The sequence below is a fragment of the Eulemur rufifrons genome, chromosome 4 (assembly GCF_041146395.1).
Source record: "Eulemur rufifrons isolate Redbay chromosome 4, OSU_ERuf_1, whole genome shotgun sequence".
NCBI classification, from domain to species: Eukaryota; Metazoa; Chordata; class Mammalia; order Primates; family Lemuridae; genus Eulemur; species Eulemur rufifrons.
In genome coordinates, this window is record NC_090986.1 from 76,824,452 (window position 1) to 76,848,044 (window position 23,593).

The following is a 23,593-nucleotide window of genomic DNA, read 5'->3' on the forward strand; positions in this document are numbered from 1 at the left end:
CCACCTGACAAATGATCCCTCTCATCCCTATAAATTTCTATGCCTGTCTCTTTCATGAACTTAATCCACATGTCTGATTCAAACAGGTCAAAACGTCTACTCCTATGCACCTTTATAAATAGATAACTCTTTCTTCTAACCCTTAGTTGAATGTCTCTTCTGAGCAAGGGTTGATTCATCTCCCCGATGCCTCATAAGATGCCATGGATGTGCTATGCGTTAGATGGACGAGTGTTATTTGGTGGTGATGATGATTGTGCTGAATCTGCAACAGATACTTAAGTGTGGGAAGACTTCTATTTTTCATTTTGAGGGTTAGAAGGCAATTCTTTCTTGGGTCTGTTTTTGTACTCAGACTAAAAAAAAAAATCAACGTGAATTAAGGGGAAAGTCCCTTTGGGTTCATTAAACAGTTGAGGACATTTTATTTATCATCTTCCATGGATCAAAAGAGAATACCAAAGAGGTTATACTGAGAAATAACAATTTCCACAAGGCTATCTGATAACATAAACCAAATTAGCTTCAGTAACCCTGTCCCCCGTATAAGAAACAGGGCTCAAAACAAATTTGGTACTTTTCTGTCCCTATATGTGTGTTTTTGCTGTTTTGCTGGCACTCAGCATGACTATGGGTGTGTTAGCAATTACCGAGGGTGAAACAGGAACAGCACTGCCTTATCTCCCTGGTTTCCCAATGTCACTAAATGCATTTTATTTTGAGATTCCTGGTGGTGCTTGGCAAAGATAAACAAAATCTTCCATCAGGAAACCTGTGAGCTATTTCCACAGGAAGTTTCAAATCACTAAAGTAAATAGAAACTCTCTACATGATCTCAATGGTGTTACTTGGGCTCGGTTGGGTTCTAACGACCAGGATGAGACCTCATAAATGGAAAGTCTGTGGTCTTGTAAGAAATGATTTGATTGCAACCAGTGCACAATACCTCTGGTCTAATATCTGTGTAAAAGTTGATGGCTGTTTTATTCCTCATGCTTGGAAAATGTCCCAAATATAAAAAGATGCTGAATTAGAGGAGCTATTTCTGACACCTTATTGTTATGTTAAAAATGACGGTCAGCTACTCCTGCATCTTCTGGCACATTCTTAGATTTTCATTTTAAAAGCAGAAAAATCTCCACCGGTAGCCTCTCTCTTCAACCATTGACAGGTTCATAAGCTACTGTTGAACCCCCGCTCCCAGGTTTCAAATGAATACTTTGGCATTTCTTCAGACGTGACACTTTATAATAAAGCCAAAGCCCAGAAAAATCAGAAAAACAAGCAAAGTGAGATTTAGGAAAGAGTTGATATGATATCTAATTTTGGACTATTGTCCCCTTAAGGTTTAAAGGTTTCTTTATAGCTTTGTGTGCAAAAGATAATAATAAGAATAGCATAACATAGTGCTTTTCATCTTCAAAGCACTTTGTAAAAATGTTGGCCCAAATTCTTTGCTTAAATACAGATACACCACTAGTATTAAGCAATTGGAGGGCTTTGAGAGCAGGCCAGTTCAGGGCCAGTGACCAATGATTTTTTAAAATTCTCTGGTGAAATGGTCCAATATGACACTAAGGAACTCTCAACCCAAAAGTTAAATGATGGTCCAGGTTAGGAATACTGAGGAGGAGGGCTCATGGGGTGTTGCTAGCGGGACTTGGGAGATGGAGATGAAGGTTAACTGGGAATTGACATTGAAAAAAGTGGCTTTTAATGACAGTCACCTTCAGAACATGTTTACAACGTTTTTGAGAATAAATTTGATTTTTTTAATTATTCTTTCCCCATTCCCCATCACACCCACTTTATAGTCTGGCAACTTTTCCAGATTATTCGATTTTCAGAAGAAATCTTCGCTTCTTTATGTCTGAGTAGAACCATCACCATAAAGGGGGTCCTGAGCAAGTCAGCTGGCTCTTCTCTGGCCCACTGTGCCACCAAAGACCAGGGCAAGTAACCTGGGAGAGCAGCAGGAGGAGGGCAGTGAGTGACCATTGCTTTTCACTAGAAAAGTTTAGAATCAAAGTGGTGTTGACTGGCATGTACCTAGGACTTCCTATTCCCACTTGTTTGCCAACTATTTTGGATAAGTGTGACCATAAATGCATCTTTGGTTTTTAGTACAAATTGCTCTCATGTTACTTCATTATTTTGCCCACTTCACATATCCACCTCCCAGAAGGAGTACTGTACATGATAATGAAATGGGAAACAAAGTTAGCATCCCAAGTTGGAAAAAACATGCCCCTTTGAGGAGCAAGTTTGGGGAAATAAGGAGAAAGTACCATCCTAGTAACTGACCCGTTTTGCATTTCCTACCTCATTTCTGGTAGAATGAACTTCTACCTGCCATGTTTGATCAGTTACCCTAAAATAAAAAGATAAATACTCATCCTTTTTAATGCTGATGATGAGAGAATTTGTGTAGGAACAATTCTTAAGATCTTTGAATATCTCATTATGAGACATTGGTTTTTCTATGAACTGAAGTTCTGTATTCTTATTTTATAGACGTGCCAAATGGGTTCCATGTTAACTTGGAAAAAATGCCTACAGAAGGAGAGGACCTGAAACTGTCTTGCACAGTTAACAAGTTCTTATACAGAGACATTACTTGGATTTTACTGCGAACGGTTAATAACAGAACAATGCACCACAGTATTAGCAAGCAAAAAATGGCCGTCACCAAAGAGTACTCCGTTACTCTTACTGTCATCATCAAGAATGTTTCCCTGGAAGATTCAGGCACCTATGCCTGCAGAGCCAGGAATGTATACACAGGGGAAGAAATCCTTCAGAAGAAAGAAGTGACAATTAGAGGTGAGCACTGCAACAAAAAGGCTGTTTTCTCTCGGATCTCCAAATTTAAAAGCACAAGGAATGATTGTACCACACAAAGTAATGTAAAACATTAAAGGACTCATTGAAAAGTAACAGTTGTCTCCTATCATCTTGATTTATTGTCACTGTTGCTAACTTTCAGGCTCAGAGGAGATGCTCCTCCCAAAATGAGTTCGGAGATGATAGCAGTAATAATGAGACCCCCAGGTCCCAGCTCTGGGCTCCCCATTCAGGCCAAGGGGTCTGCTCTCTGGGGCCAACCTGGTGCGCATTTGGATTTGGAGGATCCCTGCACTGCATTCTTTGTGTTTTTGCTCTTGCTGTTTCCTCCTGCCTGATAAACAACAACTTGGGACTGATCCTTTCCTTCCACTTTGATGCCAACCTCTTTTTACTTTTAAGTTTTGAAGCTGCACAAACTGAATAATTTAAACAAATGCTGGTTTCTGCCAAAGATGGACATGAATAAGTTAATTTTCCAGCTCAGAATGAGTACAGTTGAATTTGAGACTCTGTCGGACTTCTGCCTGGTTTTATTTTGTACTATTTCATCTGCTCTTGATTTGTAAATAGCACCTGGATAGCAAGTTATAATGCTTATTTATTTGAAAATGCTTTTTTTTTTTTACATTACTCTCAAACTGGAGCTTCTAAAATGGGCCCCAGGGGTGTAAGATGTTGTTGTAATTGGGAAATAGTAAAGCTTTATCAAGGTGTGAATTATGAGAGTCCACCGACATCAAATTCACTTCCCTCCTGCCCTGCAATCTAGGCAATTATGCAATTAGTGCCATGTAGACTAGTCCAGCAGAAGATTTCCTCCTCACTGCCTCTGACTGGACTATACCAACAGCACCTGAAAAAAAGTGGATCATGCCTTAATATTAAATATTCTTGCTCCCTGGTTATTCCTTTAAAGAACTTTATCATGTTAAAATAATGGCATTCAAAGGTGTACCATAATCAATTTATTAAGGAAATAAAGGATTTTCTAATCAAAGGTTTAATGCATTTTTCTAAATGTAAATTTAAAATTTATCCATTAAAAAGTCTACTTTTCCCATATGCAAATGTTAATAGGATTTTTATGGGGATTAAGAAATGGCAAAACTATGCAAGCAGAATTCAAAGTCATTTAAAAAATACATGCCATTTCTAAATCAAGAGAGACTGTAATTAATATCTTGTTTTAAGCTTGCTTTTGAGGGAAAAGTGACTTTTTCATTTTTCATCAATTTAATATACATTGTTCTGTTGTTTTAATTTATGATTGATTATTATATGTGACTTGCATGAACTATAGAAAAAAAACCTATAATGACCAAAATAGCCATGGCTGAGAAACACAGTGGCTGGGCAGTTCAATAGGAGGTGACAATATGACAACTTTTCAAGCTTGGGAACTCACCAGACTGTTTCCTCCTTTAGGTAACAGACTCTGTCCCACGCTAAACTTGTCTTTCACGTGGGAATTGCTTTTGTCAAGTGTGAAAGAGTAAACAATAGCATTTCCCCAGAATGCCAGTTTTATGGAGCCCCTAATGCTCTGAAAACAATTAGTAACCTGGAAGTTGTCAGCCCAAAGGAAAGAATAATCAATTGTATCTTGAAATTTTACCTATGGCTCTTTAGCCTGGCGTCTTTGTTCGTTATAAGTTAGTATGTTCATTCAGGAAACAATGCCTTAGTACCACAGAACTTGGGGGCCTCGATTTTTGGTAGCCTAAAAAAGCAAATAGAATGATTTAGGGATCGCTTATGAAAAAAATGGTGAATTGGGCATGCAGAACCTACTATTTCCTTCCCTCCCCTTACTGCAATTTTTGTGGAGAAGGGAGGATGTTAGTATTTACAGAAGATGATTTTAAGTACTTCCAAGAGATAGTTTTAAGAATTCCATACAACAATTAATTGCTCACTGTATAATTAATCCTTCTGGAGAGGTTTTTTGAAAAAAGAAACTATTGGGAGGGTTTTGTTTCTTGTTACTCCTTGGGGTATAAAGTGAGGTAAGGATAACAGAGTAAAAGAAAAAGAGAAAAAAAAGGAGCCTAAAATGCAGAACGATTGAGATGGAGCAGGGGATGTGAGGCTGGTTCCTCAGTTCCCGTTCCAGATGGAGAACAGAAGCTCTGCATCTGCGGGACCTGGCAGATCTCTGGGGCCTGGAAAAGTAAGAGACCCTGGCGGGGAGCTATCTTTGGCTACTGATAACCAGCGGAAATATCCTGTTAATTCTGATTTTCTCAGTTTGAAGGGATCAGCTACACTTTGTTAAATTTTGGAAAGCTGTTATCTACTTCCATCAAGTAACTTTAAACATCAAGGTTTTCAAACATAGGTTCAATGTACCTTTCATGTTTAAAATATCAAAATAGATTATTATAATGTATAAAGTAGGAGTTGATAAAATATGATTCCTGGGTTGATGTTTCTAAATTCCTGGGTCATTTAGAAACTAGCCAAAATGACTCTCCTTTTAACATAGGAGAACATTTTTCAGAAATGGGTACAAAGAAAAATTTATAATACTGTATGTTTCAGAATGTTGATGTGAACCTTGTATTTAATTGGGAGTCCCATGTTTATCCTGCAGCCTTTTTGCTGCTTCTATTGTCTGAAGTTTGTGTAGTTCACATAGGGCCTTTGGGAGTTCTTCATGACATTAATGTTAAAATAAAATGTTCTCTTCTATGTAAGCATTGTTTTCCAATACACCTGTCAGGGAAGTCCAAATCCTGTCTGTGTTGATGTTAACAGTTTGTGGCTATGAAAATAATTTGGGTGTTGTGGGCCCTGTATTCAGACTTCCTTTTTATAAGACCTATGGGCAATGACAGATTATTTTATCATATTTAATGCATGGGAAATAGTAAATGTGCTAGAGGAAGCTATTAAAAGTATAACTCAGTGAACTGGGTTTTAAATAAGCTATTTCAAAGTTGGCTTGCCATTGTAAAAGATACTAAGTAGTAATATGATTATGTTTTTTATTATCTTGTCATGTTTCACTGATATGTCTGAAGTCTTTACTGTGTAAAAATGTCAAAATTGTAATGAGCAAGCATGTACAAATTATCATAAATTTAAATTTTTATACAGGGTTGCATTTTTAATTAGGAAAAGCTGTTTGACAGACTGCACAGAACGCAAAACCAATATTGTAACGGTTCTGCTTAGGGGACAAGATAAGATAGGAAAGACATGCTGAAAGAGGCAAAAGGGTCGTTGCTGTCATTCATTCCACACTATGTTTAAAGAAGTTTTTATAAATCAGAGCACTTCCTTCAACACTCTTTTTTGCCTTCAGATTTCATTTTTTATAAAATGAGAAGACTAATGATAAGCTATAGAAATCAAAATTTATCGAGAAATCTGTTTCTCCTAACAGTAACTCTACCATGTTATACTACTTCAACATGTTATAAAATTTATATGATAATATACTTTTTAACCTGGGATTTCTAAATTGCTTTAATGAATGCTAATCCTGAGAGTTTCCCTGCAGGAATCAAAAGAGAAAGGTTTTGGGACTCAGCAGAATCCTGCAGGGACATGGAATCAAAGCCATTGCAATGTATCATCTCTTGTAGCATTGTAATCACTCCTAAGCTGCCTTCCCAGTTTTAGTACACTAAGATGAGGAAATCAAAAATGGTCAGAGAAAGCTCACACTGTATAATTGAGACCAGTGACGCAGAATGTGTAAGTTATGCCAAAACTCTTCTGATTTCTGTTCCAGGATTTGCAACAAGAGGGGAAAGGGATGATTTGGGAGGGTGGGAGAGACATTAGGAGTTGTTTCTATTCTTTTATCTTGGGAGCTCGAGCTACCAATCCAGTACCCGCCTAACTAGAATGTATACACATCAGCAGGACTGACTACTTCATTAAACAGAGACACTGTACTCATTGGAGGCCTTGGGGGTACTGCTGTTCCTATGTGGGATTTTAATGTTGTAATGTATTGCATCTTAATGTATTAAATTCATTTTGTTGTACTATATTGGTTGGCATTTTATTAAAGTAAATTGTATTGTATCATATTTGTATGTTTTAAGAGAAAATAATATAAAATACAATATTTGTACTATTATATAGTGCAAAAACTACAAATCTGTGCCTCTGCCTCTTGAATTAATCCTTTGGTCGCTTGCATTTGGGAAGGGAATGGAGGAAAGAAATAATCAATAAAGCTTTCAAAGTTCCAGAAATTCTCCTGTTTGGTCTGCTGACTTGCAATTTAGGTTACTGACAGTTGAGTGACACAAACATGCCCTCACAAACACATCAGTAAAAATACATACAAGATTATATTAGCCCATCACTACAATACCATATATTTATGTAGAAATTCATTACAAGCCTATGTGCAAAATCATGTTTTTGATTTATAGCCCCTGAACTATGATGCAAAATCCTTGGGTGTAGAAAAGCTTCTCTCAAAAAAAGGAAGGAAACTAGCTGGCCAGGCAAAGAAACTTTGTATTGAAATCTAAAAATATAGAATGTAGTCCTTGATATTACCGTGTCCTAACAAATTTCAATTTATTGCAGCACCTTATTAAAGAGGAAGTAGTAGGTTAACCATTGAAGAGAAAGTTAGGGAACAAAATGAGAATGAAATCTTACAGTTGAGTTTTGCTGTTTCTCTATATACTTATAATGTTGTTGTGCATATACAATAAAAGAATAAAATTGACAAGCAATCACAGCTCCCTTTCTTTCTTCACTAGATCAGGAAGCACCGTACCTCCTGCGCAACCTCAGTGACCACACAGTGGCTATCAGCAGCTCCACCACTCTAGACTGTCATGCTAACGGCGTCCCAGAGCCTCAGATAACTTGGTTTAAAAACAACCACAAAATACAACAAGAACCTGGTAAGAGATTTTTTTTTTTTCCTTGTGTTTATGGTTTCTTATCCTTCAACATCCCCTTTTTCCCTAACATTTCTATCACCTGCTTCCAAGAGATGTAGAACCACTTGCTGATAGAGCTACAAACATTGGGCTCCGACTCATGCTTATATCAACTTCAAATGAGGAATATCTGTGCCAGTTCTTACGCAGACCATATTCCTAACCCTGTAGAAAGATCCCTACAGAACCTTTAATCCCAACTGGAAGGATTTCAATAGTGCATTCAGAAAGGAATGAGAAGGGGTACTTTGAAAATGGTTCAGTTCACCATGACAGTGGGGAAAGTGAAGAGTTAGTTTCTTGGCTTAAGGTATTGCAAAGCTTTGAACACGTGGCATGTATAAAGTTCAGAGAGGTAGATCTATAATATTTTAAATTCACCGACACCAATTTTAATGATTTGGTAAAAAGAATACTATTTTAAATGCTATTTTAGCATACTGGTTAAAAAAAGAATCTAAACTAGTGGATATAGATTTATTTTCTTTCAACAATAATACAATCATCCCTCAGTATCCACGGGGGATTAGTTCCAGGACCTCCCGCAGATTCCAAACTCCATGGATGCTCGAGTTCCTTATATAAAATGGTATAGTATTTGCATATAGCCTATGAATCCTCCCCTATATTTTAAATCATCTCTAGATTACTTAAAATACCTAGTACAATGCCTACACATCACTTCATTCACGTGAATTCAAGTAGTATTTGGTGCATAGCAAATTCTTTGCTTTTTGGAATTTTGTAGAATGTTTTTCCAAATATTTTTGATCCATAGTTAGTTGAATCCAATCCATAGAACCCACAGATATGGAGGGCTGACTGTATTCTTAAAAACAATTAGACTTAAACCAATAAGCACTATCTATTGCCTGCCTCATAATTCTGTGGTTAAATAAGATTAAATTTAACTTACTTTTGATTGATAATTATATTTGCATTAAAAATAAAATTGCATTTATTTGAATATTCCAACAACCTAAATCAAATAAGTGGCAATATGGAGCTGTCCTTAAATGTGAGTCCTCTGCTCAAAATGAAACCTCCATTTGAGTTTGAGGCACAGAATGGGCTTGTGGTATAAAAGCTCCAAATTTTAAGGTAGCTACAAATGCCTTAGAGAGGCCTTACACTCAGCAAGTCTAAAACCAATTTTCTTACATAATTTTTCTCTATAAAGTAGCATTTCCTGTTATACTGACATCATATACTTAATCATCCAAACTAGAAGGTGATGACCCTTTCTTCGGCCTCCTCATCTAATCAGTCACCAGACTGAGCAGGTTATACCTACCACATACTAAGTATTTCTCAAATCCATCCCTTTCTCTGCTTCCCCATTATTCTCTCAGTTCATGCACTCATTATCTATCCTATGACCATCTTCAGTGGTCTCCTAACTTGTCTCCCCACCTCTCCTTTCTCTCTTTGCATCTGTTTTCCACACAGCAGTATACAATGCAGCTGTGAACATGTCACTTCCCTGCTTCAAGTCTCCCACTGGCCCCCCATCACAGTTTGACAAAGTTTGAACATCTGACAGAGACAGCCCTTAACGCCTGGCCCCTGACTACTCCTACAGCTTTATGCCAGCTTCCCCTGCCTTGAACTTCATATTCTAGCAATGCCAAACTCTTGTAGATTACAGCGCACATTATGCCACTTCGATTCCCTATGCTTTTTTGTTCTTGTTTCCCATCTGCCTGAGCACCTTCCCTTTCTTTATCTAACACCTACCCATCCCTTAAGACCCAGATTGGGTGTTCTCCCTCCAGAAGGCCTTACGCAACTCCCACAAATAGGAGGTAGCTCCTCCATGAGTCTTTATTACTTGTTAATGTTTCTACTTCTCTCTTACTGAGTTTTCAAAAATAATCATCAGTTCATGTGTGTCTGTATTACCTATGCATATTTCTACTGCTCTCTTACTATATTGTTTTTTACTCACCAGTTGATATGTGTCTCCCCTCCAGAGGGCAGACAGTATATCTTATTTGTTTCATTTGTATCTTGTCTTTATATCCTCAGGACCTAGCACAGAGCTTGGTAATCAATAAATGTTCCATGAATGAACGAATAAGTGGTTTTCAGGAAATCTTAATCTAGCCTTGGCAAGTTCATTTAGTGGTACAAATGCTTAGATTTGGCGTGGGGCTGGGGCCTATATCAGAATTCTTAAAGCTGCAGGGACCTTTGGAATATCTTTAGTCCAATATGTAGAATAGAAAACTTAGGCTCAAAGAGGTAAAGTGATTTGCCCAAGATGGCACACTACCAAGATGGGTAATTTCATGGAAAACTAATCCCCTGAGATGTTCTACCAGAATAAAAGGAGGAATGAATACAGGAATAAATAAATAGCTTTTGAAAGAATGCATGCACTATCCTCCCCTTAGAGATTCAGAGTTCACATTAGCATATTAAAGAGCCAAAGAAGAAACATGGTAAACTGCGGTTTTCAGTTCTGTACTACCCAAACTTACTTGATCACAAAATATATTTATGAAAAATTAATATAAAATATTAAGTGATTCTTTGAAAGAAGTAAATGTGATGCAAGTTTAGTTTCCATAATTTGGAAGTGGGTTAAGGAATCAGAGTTAAAACAATTTTGAAAGTTCATGACTATTATGGGACTAGAGGATAGAAGACGAGGCAAGAGAATGTGCCAAGGCAGCTACCACCAACAGAGAAAGATGATGATCTTTCTGGGGGAGATCACAGTTTGAGTCCCAGCATTGCCCTCCTGAGTCATGTAAGAATTTGGGCAACTCACTTGTCCTTACCATCTAAGCTCCGATTTCATTATTTATAAAATTGGGGTAATACTGACCTCCCAGGGATGTGATGAAGTTTAGATAAGTAAACATTAAGTCATAGCTTGGTAAATGCTACCTCTGACCCACCTCATTTCTACAGAAATTGTCCAGTGAGTTGTCAGAATTCACTGGAAAACATCAGAGGTAATTAATAGGTCAGCTCAAATGCCAAGCAACCCTAAAACAAAATAATAAAGATACCCCCACCACCACTTTCTAGCTTTCTTTGATCTTCTGAGGCCCAAAAGAAGAATCTCTAAAATAGGTCATATAAATTCTTACATAAAATTTTTTACAAATATTCTAGTATGCTACTATTAGATTTGTTAAGCTCAACTATGTTGTCATCAATTGTATCTCTTTCCCTCTTTCTCTTCTCTTTATTCATTCACTCAGTAAAACTACTATGGCCCCCTGAAAAGGGATTTCATAATTTTCTGGAGACAATCTTCTACATGTATATAGTTTCTATAAAGTTTCATATGTAATATTCCCATTTAAGGCAGCAAATGCAGTAGCCAATGCAATATGTTCCATGACTATAGCCGTTATGTTTGTACACAGAGGTATCTTCAAAATGCCACTTCTTTTATGGTTATTTCTTTTCACAAACCTATGACTAAAGGTAACCAAAGTGATAATCCTTGATTCCAAAGCTGAAATGGAAGAACATTATAATCATGGCCTGAAAAGACTGAAAACTAGTTCATTATATATTCAGCCTTTAGCAAGCTAGACTGAGTTTAAAAACCCTGAAAATAAAGTATCTATGTTTTAGAGACTTGAGATGCATCTTTCATTCAAAGCTTGGCCGCTCAAAAAGGATGTATATATTGAGGCCAGTTTGGTGGCCTTGGATCATTGATAGGATCCAGCCCATCATCATTGTTATGTGTTAAATGATAACTTGCTCCCATTCCAAAGAAAATATGAGAGAGGAAGTGGGGTACACATGAGAGCTCACGCTCTGGACAAGTGGCCATAAAATGCCTTCTTAGGGTAGTTGGAGCTTTTTCCTCCCTCCTCATTTCCTTTCAGGAAAAAACTTTCGGTGAGGCATAGCCATTCACCAAAAGAAATGCAATTTCAAGAAAGTGTTATGAAAGCTGAGTAGTAAATTCTTGGGCCAAAGGGCATGAAGCAGGAACAAAAGGGACCATAGCATTCGGGCCCAGGAAAGCACACGCACAGGGGCGGGAGAGGCAGTCTCCACCAGGGCGACTCCAACAGGGAGAGAAGGGCCCTGCAAACCATGACGCCTGCACTCCCGGGCACACTCTCTGCTGCTGCCACTCAGCACCCGCTGGCAAAGCTGTGGGCTTCCCGGGCCTTCGCCTGCACGGGCCGCACCCAACTCACTGCCACTTACTTCCCACCCTTCCCTGGCACCCTCCTCCTCCTCCTCGCTCTTCTCTTTTCTCCTCTTCTCCCTGGAGTCCTGTGGGCCACAGGCTGCTTCCATCCCTGCCTGAAGAACTCTCCTTCCTCTAAGTTCTCATCTCACTGTAATTCTTGATGTCCTGAGGGATCTTCTCTCACATTCCAGGGCAGCGATTCTTCGGGTCTATTTACAGTTTATGCCACTGTGCACATCATTTAATTATTCTCCGGTTTTGTGTGTGTTTATTTTGACAATCTTTGAAGTTAGACATACTATCTTAATATGTTGTCTTTATTAAAAATAATAAAGATGTATTGAGCATTCACCAGGTATCAAGGCACTGTGTTAAGTGTTTTAGAAATATCTCATTTAATTTTCACAACTGTCATATGAGGTAGGTGCATTTCACAGATCTATTTTCCTTACAAGCACTTATTAGGTACTGCTGGAAGCACCTTACCAATGTTAATTTGTTTACACCTCCTAACAATTCTATGAGGTTTGCTAAATTATCGTGCCTGGTTTATGGACTAGTGGCTGAAGATGCTGAGACACAGAGAAGAGAAACAACTAGCCCCAGGTCAGAGTTAGTGAGCAGCCGACCGAGCCTGCACCCTGAATATCGAGCAGGTGGAAATAAACATTAGTTCAAGTCACACGGGAACAAATAAGTACTGGTTTTAAATGACCCAGTGAGCATCAACAAACATGTATTTAAACAGTTAATATCTTCTTATTCCCAACCCTTAAAGTCTTTTGAAGACTTTAGTTTATTTAAAGCATGTTTTTAAACAAATTTAAAGCATACTAAAAATATATAAAGCATTTTTGAAAACTAGACATAAAGTTAAAAATTATCTTGAACCCCAAGCTAGTTACTTTTAAGTTTTAAAAGGTCCAGAGTTCATGCCGTTATCAGCCCAACCCTCTTTTATTCGCTTATGTAACAAGTATTCCTAAGGCACTGCTTTGTGTCTGGCACGGTGCCAGGCTCTGCGAATACAGCAGTGAACAAGAAAACTAAAATTTGAATAACCAAAAATCTAAAGTAATTAACCTATGTATATGTTTAAATGAAACACAGCTTCTTCAAGCAACACCCATGGGTGTCCTGCCCTACTCACTATCATGTCCATTCATCTAAAAATGGAATAAAGTGCATAAATGGGGCAAGTTGAAAATTCTATGGCTCAATCACAGTATTAAAATATCTTTAGTACATTAGAAAACAAAAAAAAATACATCTTTGTGCTTCAGTTTTCCAACTTCACTACTGAGCACACAGTAGGTTCTCAATTGTTAATTTTTAGTTGTATATACAGAATGGAAGTGAGATAAAGAGGAAAAAAGAGAAAATTAGTAGAGCCTCCAAATTAGAACTGAGTGAAGAAGCAACTGGGAACTACTAGGAGGGACTGACAGGTGCAAAGTGTTGAAAGATAAAGGTAATTTAAGACATATTTTACTTTGAAGAGACAGGTGAAAAGAGAGGATTCAAGCTAATGTGAGTACAATACACAGGACCAGAGATGAGAGAGAAAAGTGTAGTATGAAGAGACCAATACCAAGACAGCACCACACATAAGTTCAAAGTTGGAGTAAATCCTATTTGATAGTGGTGGCTTTCAGTATGGTCTGGTTCCTAAGGTTATATGGAAGCAGAACTCCTTTTAGAAACATTTATTTCTGTTGGGCTAAAAATTTTTAAGTTTGCACCGAGACTTGGACAGTGGTAGGAAGTCATCTTGGAGAATCTGTGACTCCCAGTGTCCTTACTTCTTCTCTAGGCCACCTGCCCAAAGGACCGGCAGCTCCTCCAAAATAATCAAAAAGTCACCTTTCTACTTCACACTCTTCCCAGATTCTCCACTGAGGTTGTGAAATATTTCAAGCTGTGCCACCGCCGAGCAAGTGCTGCAAGGGAGGCTGTCGTGGCAACGCTCTTCGCAGTGGCACTGCAAGGAATTAAAATGGGTTTGCAAGGCAGATATACAAAGTAGAAGGCCTATCTAGCTTAGGTTTGCATGGAGATACAATCACAAATCGTCTCACAAATGATTGTGCAGAGAAAATGGAGTTTCCAAAAAAGTCATTAAAATGCTGAAAAAAAGTAACAAATTCTCCCTCTCTGAAAATATTTTAAAACACAGAAGGCAATCTTGATCTTAGATGTTTTCAGTAAGGCCCGCCTGAACCAAGAAAGCATCATCAAACTATTATTTAAACTAAATTTCTATGGCAGCAAAACATTTTTAGAATATTTTAAAGTTAAAGCAGTAGTACTAGAATAATAGAGTTCAGAAAGAGTAAATTCTGTCTTAAATAGACTGAGGCTGGAGCAGGAGAGAATCACTCTAACCCAGTAATTAATATTCCTTCTTAAATGAGATCTTCTTGATCACTAGGATTAAGTATTTACCTAATGACCTGAAAGTGATAACTTTCCTGTCACCACCATATCACTATATCACCGCAAATATCTGCATCTGGAGGTACTATATTCAGATCAAGGTGACCTATCATTCCAGTACCTGGGGCTATGGAATCATGTCTGAATCGTAAAGTGGTTTCAACAGATCTAGGAAAGATCTTAAGGAAAAGTAGAAGAGAGAGATGAATGAGGATGTCAATGCCCACGGGTGATAAAGTGACCATCTGTCACCCTCTTGCTATTGGAATCAGAGATTTTGTTTGATTTCTTAGTAATAATCAAATTCAGAAATGTCAATTATCTTTTGCAAAACATTAGTAATTGCCTTTTCTTTCTCATGAAATCTATCCTCATGGTACACAATGAATGAAGACATATTACAGCAGAAAAGAAATGTGTACGAGATTCCCGGGGTAGATGCAGGGCAGTGCACGTGAAGGCGAGCTGGCTGCTCGACTCAATACCTCCGCTGGGGCCAGAGCCGATCTGCTGACTGACTAGCTAAGCAGCTGTTCTCACTAGTGAGAATGACACTCAGTATGTGTCATTAAGGTCAAAGGGTCTCTGCATCCAGACCAAGAAAAACCAGGCTTCAATACTAGATACACAAGTAGCCCTTCTCCCCTGCCAGGACCTCTAAACATGTCCTCAAGGTTTATTTATACCTAACAGCACCACGAATATGAGGCACACCCTTAACATGCCGCAGAATCACGGCTCAGCTCTTTTCCTAGGATAAACTGCTCTTTACAAGGTGAGGAGAGAGAAGTGGAACTAAGTGAGGGGTGGAGTGGGGTAACAGCACGAAAAACATCTAACCTGTTGGCATTGCCAAAGTTCAGAGCTACTACGCTGACATCGGCCCACAGAGGGACCCTGACTTTAACCACAGCCCTCACGTGGTGAAAAAATGGAAAATGCTACTTTATGTACCTTCTAAAATTCTGCAGTTATTCAATGTTTGCCTAGTTCTATGAGACTGAAAAGTACAGCTGTAGAGTTCTGTAATTTACATCCAGAAAAGTAAAGTAAACCTGAGTAAAGTCCCATTTCGAATTGGAAATCAATAGAAGCTATTTATAGAGAATCAATCTTAGCCCCCAAATGTATCTCTTTATTGGCAAGTTCCAGCTTACTTAGTTAGGTCTTGCACCTACATACAGAGGTATATACATACATAGCTTCATATCCTCATACTTTGCCCAGTGAAAATTTCTTGGATGCATTTTACGGCATAACATTCTCATCCCCATTCAGCCCAGAAAGCTGCTGGCCACAGCAAGACCCAAATGAGCTAACATCTATTCATATGTATAGCAGGACCCCTGCTAGTTGTTTGAGTGTGTGTGTGTGTGTGTGTGTGTGTGTGTGTTTTAAGTCCTCTTAAATCTTTAAATGAAAAATTTAGAAAGTTTTCAAATGTGAGCATCACTTTAGACAAAGCCTCTACTTTTTTTTAATTGTAGCAAAATACAGGTAAATTTTATAATTTTAACCATTTTAAAGTGTACAATTCAGTGGCACTAAATACATTCCCAATGTTGCACAACCATCACCACTATCTAGTTACAGAACTTTCTCATAACCCCAAACAGAAATCCCATACTCACTGAAGTTTCTCCTTTTTGACTATGAATTAACCTGCTCTATTGATTTTTTCTGTGACCTCTTGCCACACAGGGAACTGTACTTTGAGCATGGCCAAGATCAGCAGCTTATTTTATCTGCAGGACAGTCAATGCTTGAGGGACCAATGGCTGAAAAAAGAAATGGGGAATGAAGAAAATCAAAGAAAAGAGAAATAAAGCAATTTGGGGATTAAGGGTGGGGGTGGTATACTTTCCCAGCAATCATCCCAGGGATCTCTCAGGGACTGTTCACTGTGCAAAAACACTAACCCCAGAACTAAGAGCCAATGTCTGGGTACTTCAAATTGGGTATCAATCTCCAATCTACAAATTCCTCCTCACACCGAAGACTGTGTAACTGAAGAAGGAAAACTCATACACTACTTTTCACTACCATAGATATCCTTTCTCCTCCATCTTTTAGCAAAATCATTAAATGACCTTTTTCTATTTCACATGTCCAGAATTTGCATGGAAATCTCTCCTCCTGAGCACAAACTTGAAAACAGTTTAATCAGGACCTAAAGTGATACATACACAGCCATTCAACCAGGGTCACTACTATGCCCAATTCAATTAAGGAAAATATGAAAACAAATGTACTTTCAGATACCTTGTTCAGTGGACTCAGCCCATGATTTGCATGACTCTAAATCTCTGCTGAAAGAGTCAAATCAAGAAAGTCCACCCCCGACATTGAAATGATAAACTTGATTTTTACATAATCTGCCGCTATCAAGGAGCCTTAAACAATCAAGATTGTATATTAGTTTAAGTAGCCATCTCCTTCAACTTGGTCATAATTAAACTGACCATCACTGAAAAACAAAATGAAATGCAGAAAATACACTCTATGTCATGTACACACACACATCCCTACCTCACAGGGGCCAGTCTTCTCATAGAATGGGTTTTGTTTGTCCTTTTAGTGCTTTAATCTATAATTGCAAATTGCCAGAAAGTACAAATCTACTTTTCTTGCTTCAAAAACATTTGCTCATTCCATGCGTAGCCGATACTACAAAGTTTTGCAGATGTTTAAGTATTTGGATCTATATAGCTTTTAAGCTTTCACTCAGTGTCTCTTTGCTGATGGTAAAGAGGCCTACAGTTTTGTTTTTTAAAATATTATTTTATTCATTTTAATTAAACAAGTAACACATGGATTCATTTTTACTGTAAAAGATTCACAAAGTACAGAAATATAATGAACTAGAAAAATTTCCCTTGTGGAGAATCAGCACATATTAACTGATATGTACCTTGTCAATGATTTTTCCAAGTTTTACCTATACCTGTGCATATATACAAATGTGCGGCTTTTTAAACATGTAAATGGGATTCAATCATTCATTCATTCATAGATATACACTGAGACCCAACTCTGTGACAGGCATATACTAGGTGCTGGGAACAAGATGGGTACCTTGAAATTAACATTCTAAAATACAAGCAATACATTTAACAAACAAAACTACAGCAGCCCCCACCCCCTTATCCATGGGAGATACATTCCAAGACCCCCAGTGAATGCCTGAAACTGCAGATAACACCAAACCCAATTGCCATCCACTGGAACACAATTCTGTCATGTCTTCTATCCACAAATTTAATGCCTCTTCCATCTTAACCAAGCACTTATCACAGGGAGCTTTTGCAGACTGAGGTGCAACAGTAAAACTAGCACAAATTTCTTTTTCCTTCTTCACAATTTCACAGATGGAAGATTTATTGTTACCATAGGTCTTAGCAACCTCAGCATATGATTTTTTTTTCTTTGTTTATTACATTGAGAACTTTCACCTTTTCACTTCAAGAAAGCACTTTATGGCTTCTCTTTGGCATGTCCTAATTGCTAGCATCATTATTCCCCATTATTTGGGACCATTATTAACTCAACTAAGGGATTCTTGAACACAAGCACTGTGATAATGCCACAGTCAATCTGATAACCACTCCAGCTCCTAGGTGACTCATGGGTGAGTAGCATCTATAGTACGGATCTACTGGACAAGGAGAGGATTCATTTCCTGGGCGGGACAGTGGGACAGTGCAAGATTTCATCATAGTTCTCAGAATGGGGTCCAATTTAAAACTTATGAATTGTTTACTTCTAGAATTTTCCATTTAATATTTTGTACAGCAGTCAAAACTGAAGCCACGGATAAGCAGAGACTACTGTACAAGTATAAAGTGTACAACCAGATAATATTAACTGCTATGATGAAAATAAAGTAAGATAATGTATTATAGTGAGTGACTGAGTAAGTGGGCTTATATGGGAAAGCCAGCATTTCTGAGACAAAATTTGAGTGAAAAATCATACCCATATGTATTGTTTTATGATTTGCTTTTATCATTTCTGGATCATATCTTGGAGGTCTTTCTATGTCAATACATATCGTTCTACCTCATTCTTTTTAGCAGCCATACACTGTAATATGATATATATTCCCATAATTGATTTAATTATTCCCCTAGCGATAAACACTTTCTTGACTTTAATCTCTTATATAGTGCAACAGTATTTCCCTGTCTTAAAATGGTCATTAGAATTGCTACTTCATCATACACAGAAAGGCCACTGTAGGTGAATGTTTATATCCTGCAGTATGAATGGATCCAACTTTATAGACAGGCTATAGCAAATCTGAACACACCACAAGAATTTATTGGGGCAGGGGTGTGTGCATATGTGTGTGCACATGTAGGTGTGTGCACACATGTGTGTTTACAATTTATAAATATACCTAATTGATAGCAAAAGGGTTTTTTGTTTGTTTGCTTGTTTGAGACAGGGTATCATACTGTTGCCCAAGCTGGAGTACAGTAGCATGATCATAGCTCACTGCAACCTCCAACTCCTGGGCTCAACTGATCCTCCTGCCTTAGCCTCCCAACTAGCTAGAACTACAGGCATGTCACACCATACCCATCTAATTTTCTTATTTTTTTGTAAAGACAGGGTCTCACTTGTTGCCCAGGCTGGTCTCAAACTCCTGGCCTCAAGCAATCCTCCCACCTCAGTCTCCCAAAGTGCTGGGATTACAGGCATGAGCTACCACACCTGGCCAATGGCTAAGGTTTTTATAGCCAATAACCACAGAGTTAGCACCACCTGATGCATTTCAAGTGCCTGAATTATCCTGAAATACTTTATTAGAACAAGAGCAAACTTCACAGTGAAAGGGCATAAAAATGCTTTCATTTTTGAATGTTTAGAAATATGTATGTTTTTGGCACAGTTTCAAGGGGTTCACTTCAACCATAACCTCTTCAAGTCAATCAGTTTACAATTTCATGAAAGCTTTTGGATACTATACTGTTATCATAACTCATTTGTGTAAGTTAAATTAGTGAAGCAATAGACATTATCCCAAATGAAGGGACCTTGGTTTATGGCATTTCCCTTATTCGGAGGTTACAAGGAGAGGAATATTATACAGCTTTTTTTCATCACTGTCTTCAGACTTATTCTTTTCTAAGTGTTCCTCTTCTTTCTCTTTTTCATGGCTAAAGAGCAAATAGTCTTATCGGGGATCACACTGCCCATCAAGTCTCCTTTAGACCATATGTTTTGCAACATCCTCATGATTCTCTTCCAGCTAACACATTATGGTAAGGCTGCTTTCACTGTGTCTCAAGTCACATAGTGACTTCTTTGGAAGCATTGGAATCATTCATCTTTTTAGTGTCATTTAATGGATCCATCATTCTTCATTTTCCAATTTTGTCAGCCTTTTCCATTTTACTAAATTTGTATTTCTTTTCTCCAGACATAGTTTTCCAAACCCCAAAGTTTGATGGGTTATATAAAATCTCCTTTGTGGGGGGTCAGACATCCTGCCTCTAGCTTTCCTGGGTTACTTTTAGCTGTCTTGAATCTATGTTATGCTCTTCTGGTCCTTAGTTCAGATACAGCTCTTAGGTAATCAATTCCTTTCAGAGCTACTAACCTAAAGATATGATTATCTACTGTGTACTAGAACTGTATACATCATGATCATTATCATAACTGCCATTTATTGAAAACATTATGTGCCAACTTCAAAGAACTTATTTAGTTGGAAAGTCAAGACTATCATAACAATAACAAACAAAATTCACTTTTTATCATATCAAATTTAACATACATATATTAATTACCTACTCTGAGCCAGACACCTTGTTATAGTCTAGAGAAAATGAAAATAAGCAACATTCAATCCCTACCTTTGAAAAACTTACACATAAAAGGTATAAAGTCAATTCATAAATGTGCAATGTGAGTGGTATAAAATCCCATCAGATACAAATTAGCACTTCTGATGGCTGATCAGGGGAGGTTCCATGGGAGAGATGTCATCCGAATTGGACTTTGATGATGAAGATTGAGGCCAAATTGGATGGACATAAGATTCTCTGAGTCAGAAGAACACCTGGTCAACTGAGCAACAAAACAGACTGGTCAGACTAAGTAGGCCAGTTTAGGAAAGCGACAGGTCATTTTTTGTGTGTATAAGCAAGAGTAGGCAAACACATGATTGACATTTATTTAATCAAATAGGTGAATTGAAAAGCTCTACAGATGTATTTACTCAATGGTGAACTGGATTAAAATTCTATTCCATGCTTTTCCCTGAGCAATATGGTGTTTATATGTAAAATGCCAAGACTGCCCTTCACCTTAAGGTATAATGGGAAGAAATAAAATTATTTTCAAAGTCCCTTGACAATTAAAAGAGTTAGACACATTTAAAATATAGACTACATCCCAGGGATACACGTATAGACCAACAAGGTCACAAATTGATCCCACAACCCCCGTTAGCAACCAGCACAGTCGGTAATTCAGGTCCTTGCACTGAGTCTCATCATCACATACTGTGGAGTACATGACAGGTTCCTAAAATACAGCCCAGTGTAAACTTTTGCTTGTCCCTTTGGGGCTAATGTCTTAGCAAGACCATGAAACCACCTGGGTTTACATTTCTTAGCTCCAGGAACTGGGGCTTTTATAACCTTAAGAAGACAAAATTAACTGACATGTAATTTTATAAATTCTGAAGGGAGCTGGACATGCTACAGGCCATCAGTCAATACTACCACTATAGAGAGTTAGCATTAATGACTAGCTTAGCTTCATAATATTCAGCAGGTATTGCAAAGCTCATTCCCCAACTTCACCTCCTCTATTCCATTTTCCTTTGTCTTCATTTATTTGGTCATTTCCTCATTTTCTGAAGATCAGCTGTCTGTCATCACAGCACTAGACACTGAGGACTCAGTGATGAATTAGGCAGAGTTAGCATTCTCCAGGAGCCCACAGTGCAGTGGGCAGATAAGAAAGTCAGCGATGTTGCTACAAAATGGTAAGTACCGGGTTAGAGGCATGCACAGAGTAATAAGGGAGTAAGAGAAGGGGTCTAAGAGCATCAGAAAATGCTTTCCAGAACAGCTAATCCTTCAGCTGAATATTAAAGAACAAGTAAATGTTAACCAAGTGTCAAGGGAACATGTGCACAGTCATGGAGCCTTAGCATGAACTGTGAATAACCAGCATGGCTCATACCAAGGACACATTTAGGGATATAATACGCACAGAAGCTGGGGAGATGGGGAGAGGCCAGATCATGAAGGTCCTTGCTTAATAAAAATATAAAAGCTTATCCCCATGTACATCCCTTAAGTCAAAGTTGTGTCTAATCTATCCAGCATACGTGTTTTTATTGGCCCTCACAGTAAGTGTATGTAAGTTGATCTTTTGCCAACATTTAAAAATCATGAGCTTTAGCATAAAAAATTCATATTTCTGCCTTCTCTTTAAAACACAGAAGACAATACTGGACTCAAATTTCCAAATTCCCAAGCTAAGTAGCGGCTTCCAATTTTAGATGGGAGAGAGGCTTTCCATGCTCCATAGTCATAGCCCCCCTCGCATTATCTCACCCTCAACTCATTTGTGTCACGTGCCCAGCACCTGAAGGCATCTACATTTGCAAGTCTTGATCTAGGCCCCGTTGGTTCAATCTCACATAGCGTCTTACGTTAAAGAGAAATAAATAATGAGTTTCCATGGGAATTGTTTTCAGCAGTGGAAGAATCTGTATGCAGTGTCAGAAGCCATGGAGATACACAAATAAGCACGTGGAAATGACTTAGGCTATCCCTTTGGAAGCAAGCAGGCCTACAACTAAATTATCTCAGCAACACAAAGTTCTTCAAATTAGTTCTAATGTCTAATACCCAAAGAAAGAGAAAATTCAGATAGAGTGACCCTACAGAGAATCCAATACCATTTTGCATAACAACAAAAATTACAACATATCTAGGAATAAATATAATTAAAGACAAGCAAGATATTTAAAGAGAAAACATAAAACTATTAAATGATATAAAAGAAGATCTAAATAACTCAAAGATACTTGACATTCTTGGACAGAACATTTATTATTAGGTAGAACCATATTGCCATTTTTATATGCTGAATACTGACAATTGCATATTATTCAATCCTAAAGCATATATGACAGTGTCCCCTAAATTATCATATAAATTCAGTAGAATTCCAATCAAAATCCCATAGTGCTTTTTATAGAATTTGACAAGCTGAACCTGAAATTCATATTAAGGAATAAAGGGCCAATAATAGTCAAGACCATTTTGAAAAAGATCTGGTCAGGCCACACCAGATACCAAGACGTATTATCAAGCCATCATAATTTAAAAGTTGTGGTACATGGATAGACAAATAGGTCATTGTGGACAAACAGAAAGCCTAGAAACAGAACCACGAATATATGGAAACTTAGTATCTGATAGAGCTGGCACCACAAATCAGTGGGAAAAGAATAGATTATTCAATAAATGATTCTGGGATAATTGGCTATTTATATGGTAAAAATTAAATCCTACCATACACAAACTCCTCCCCAGAAGAAAATTCAGATAGATTAAAAACCTAAATAAGAAAAAGCAGGCTGGGCACGGTGGCTCATGCCTGTAATCCTAACACTTTGGGAGACCATGGCGAGAGGATTGCTTGAGCCCAGGAGTTCGATAGAAAAGTTAGCCAGGCGTGGAGGTGCATGCCTGTAGTCCCAACTACTTGAGAGGCTGAGGCAGGAGAATCACTTGAACCAGGAGTTTGAGGTTGCAGTGAGCTGTGATGACACCACTGCACTCTAGTCTGGGCAACAGAATGAGACCTTGTCTTAAAAAAAAAAAAGAAAAAGAAAAAGTCTAAATAAATCTTTTAAATAGATTTTATGAAGAAAGGATACAAGGCACATGCTTATGATACCAGGGTACTTTTTTTTTTGAGTAACAAAAAGCACAAAGTGTAAGAGAAAATATTGATGAATCTCACATTAAAATTTATAAAAATTCACCACAAACAAAGTTTAAAAGACTGTTCATAGAATGGGGGAAGACTTGCAACATATTTAACCAACAAAGCATTCACACCCAAAACATATAAAGAACCCTAAAATCATTGAGAAAAAGACAAATAGGACAATAGAAAAATGAGCGCAGGGTATGAACTGGCATTTTGCAGAAAAAGAGGCCTGAATGACCAATGAAAATGT

At 37.8% G+C, this 23,593-nt stretch overlaps 1 protein-coding gene across 1 annotated transcript in view; it reads left to right on the top strand.

The window, feature by feature from the left end:
• Positions 1-23,593, top strand: part of FLT1 (fms related receptor tyrosine kinase 1) — a 162,564-nt gene that overhangs the window by 86,478 nt on the left and 52,493 nt on the right. Inside the window, exons 13-14 of the mRNA XM_069467741.1 lie at positions 2,515-2,823; positions 7,581-7,727. Of these exons, the coding sequence (XP_069323842.1) occupies positions 2,515-2,823; positions 7,581-7,727 (456 nt within the window). The remainder of the gene's footprint in view (positions 1-2,514; positions 2,824-7,580; positions 7,728-23,593) is intronic.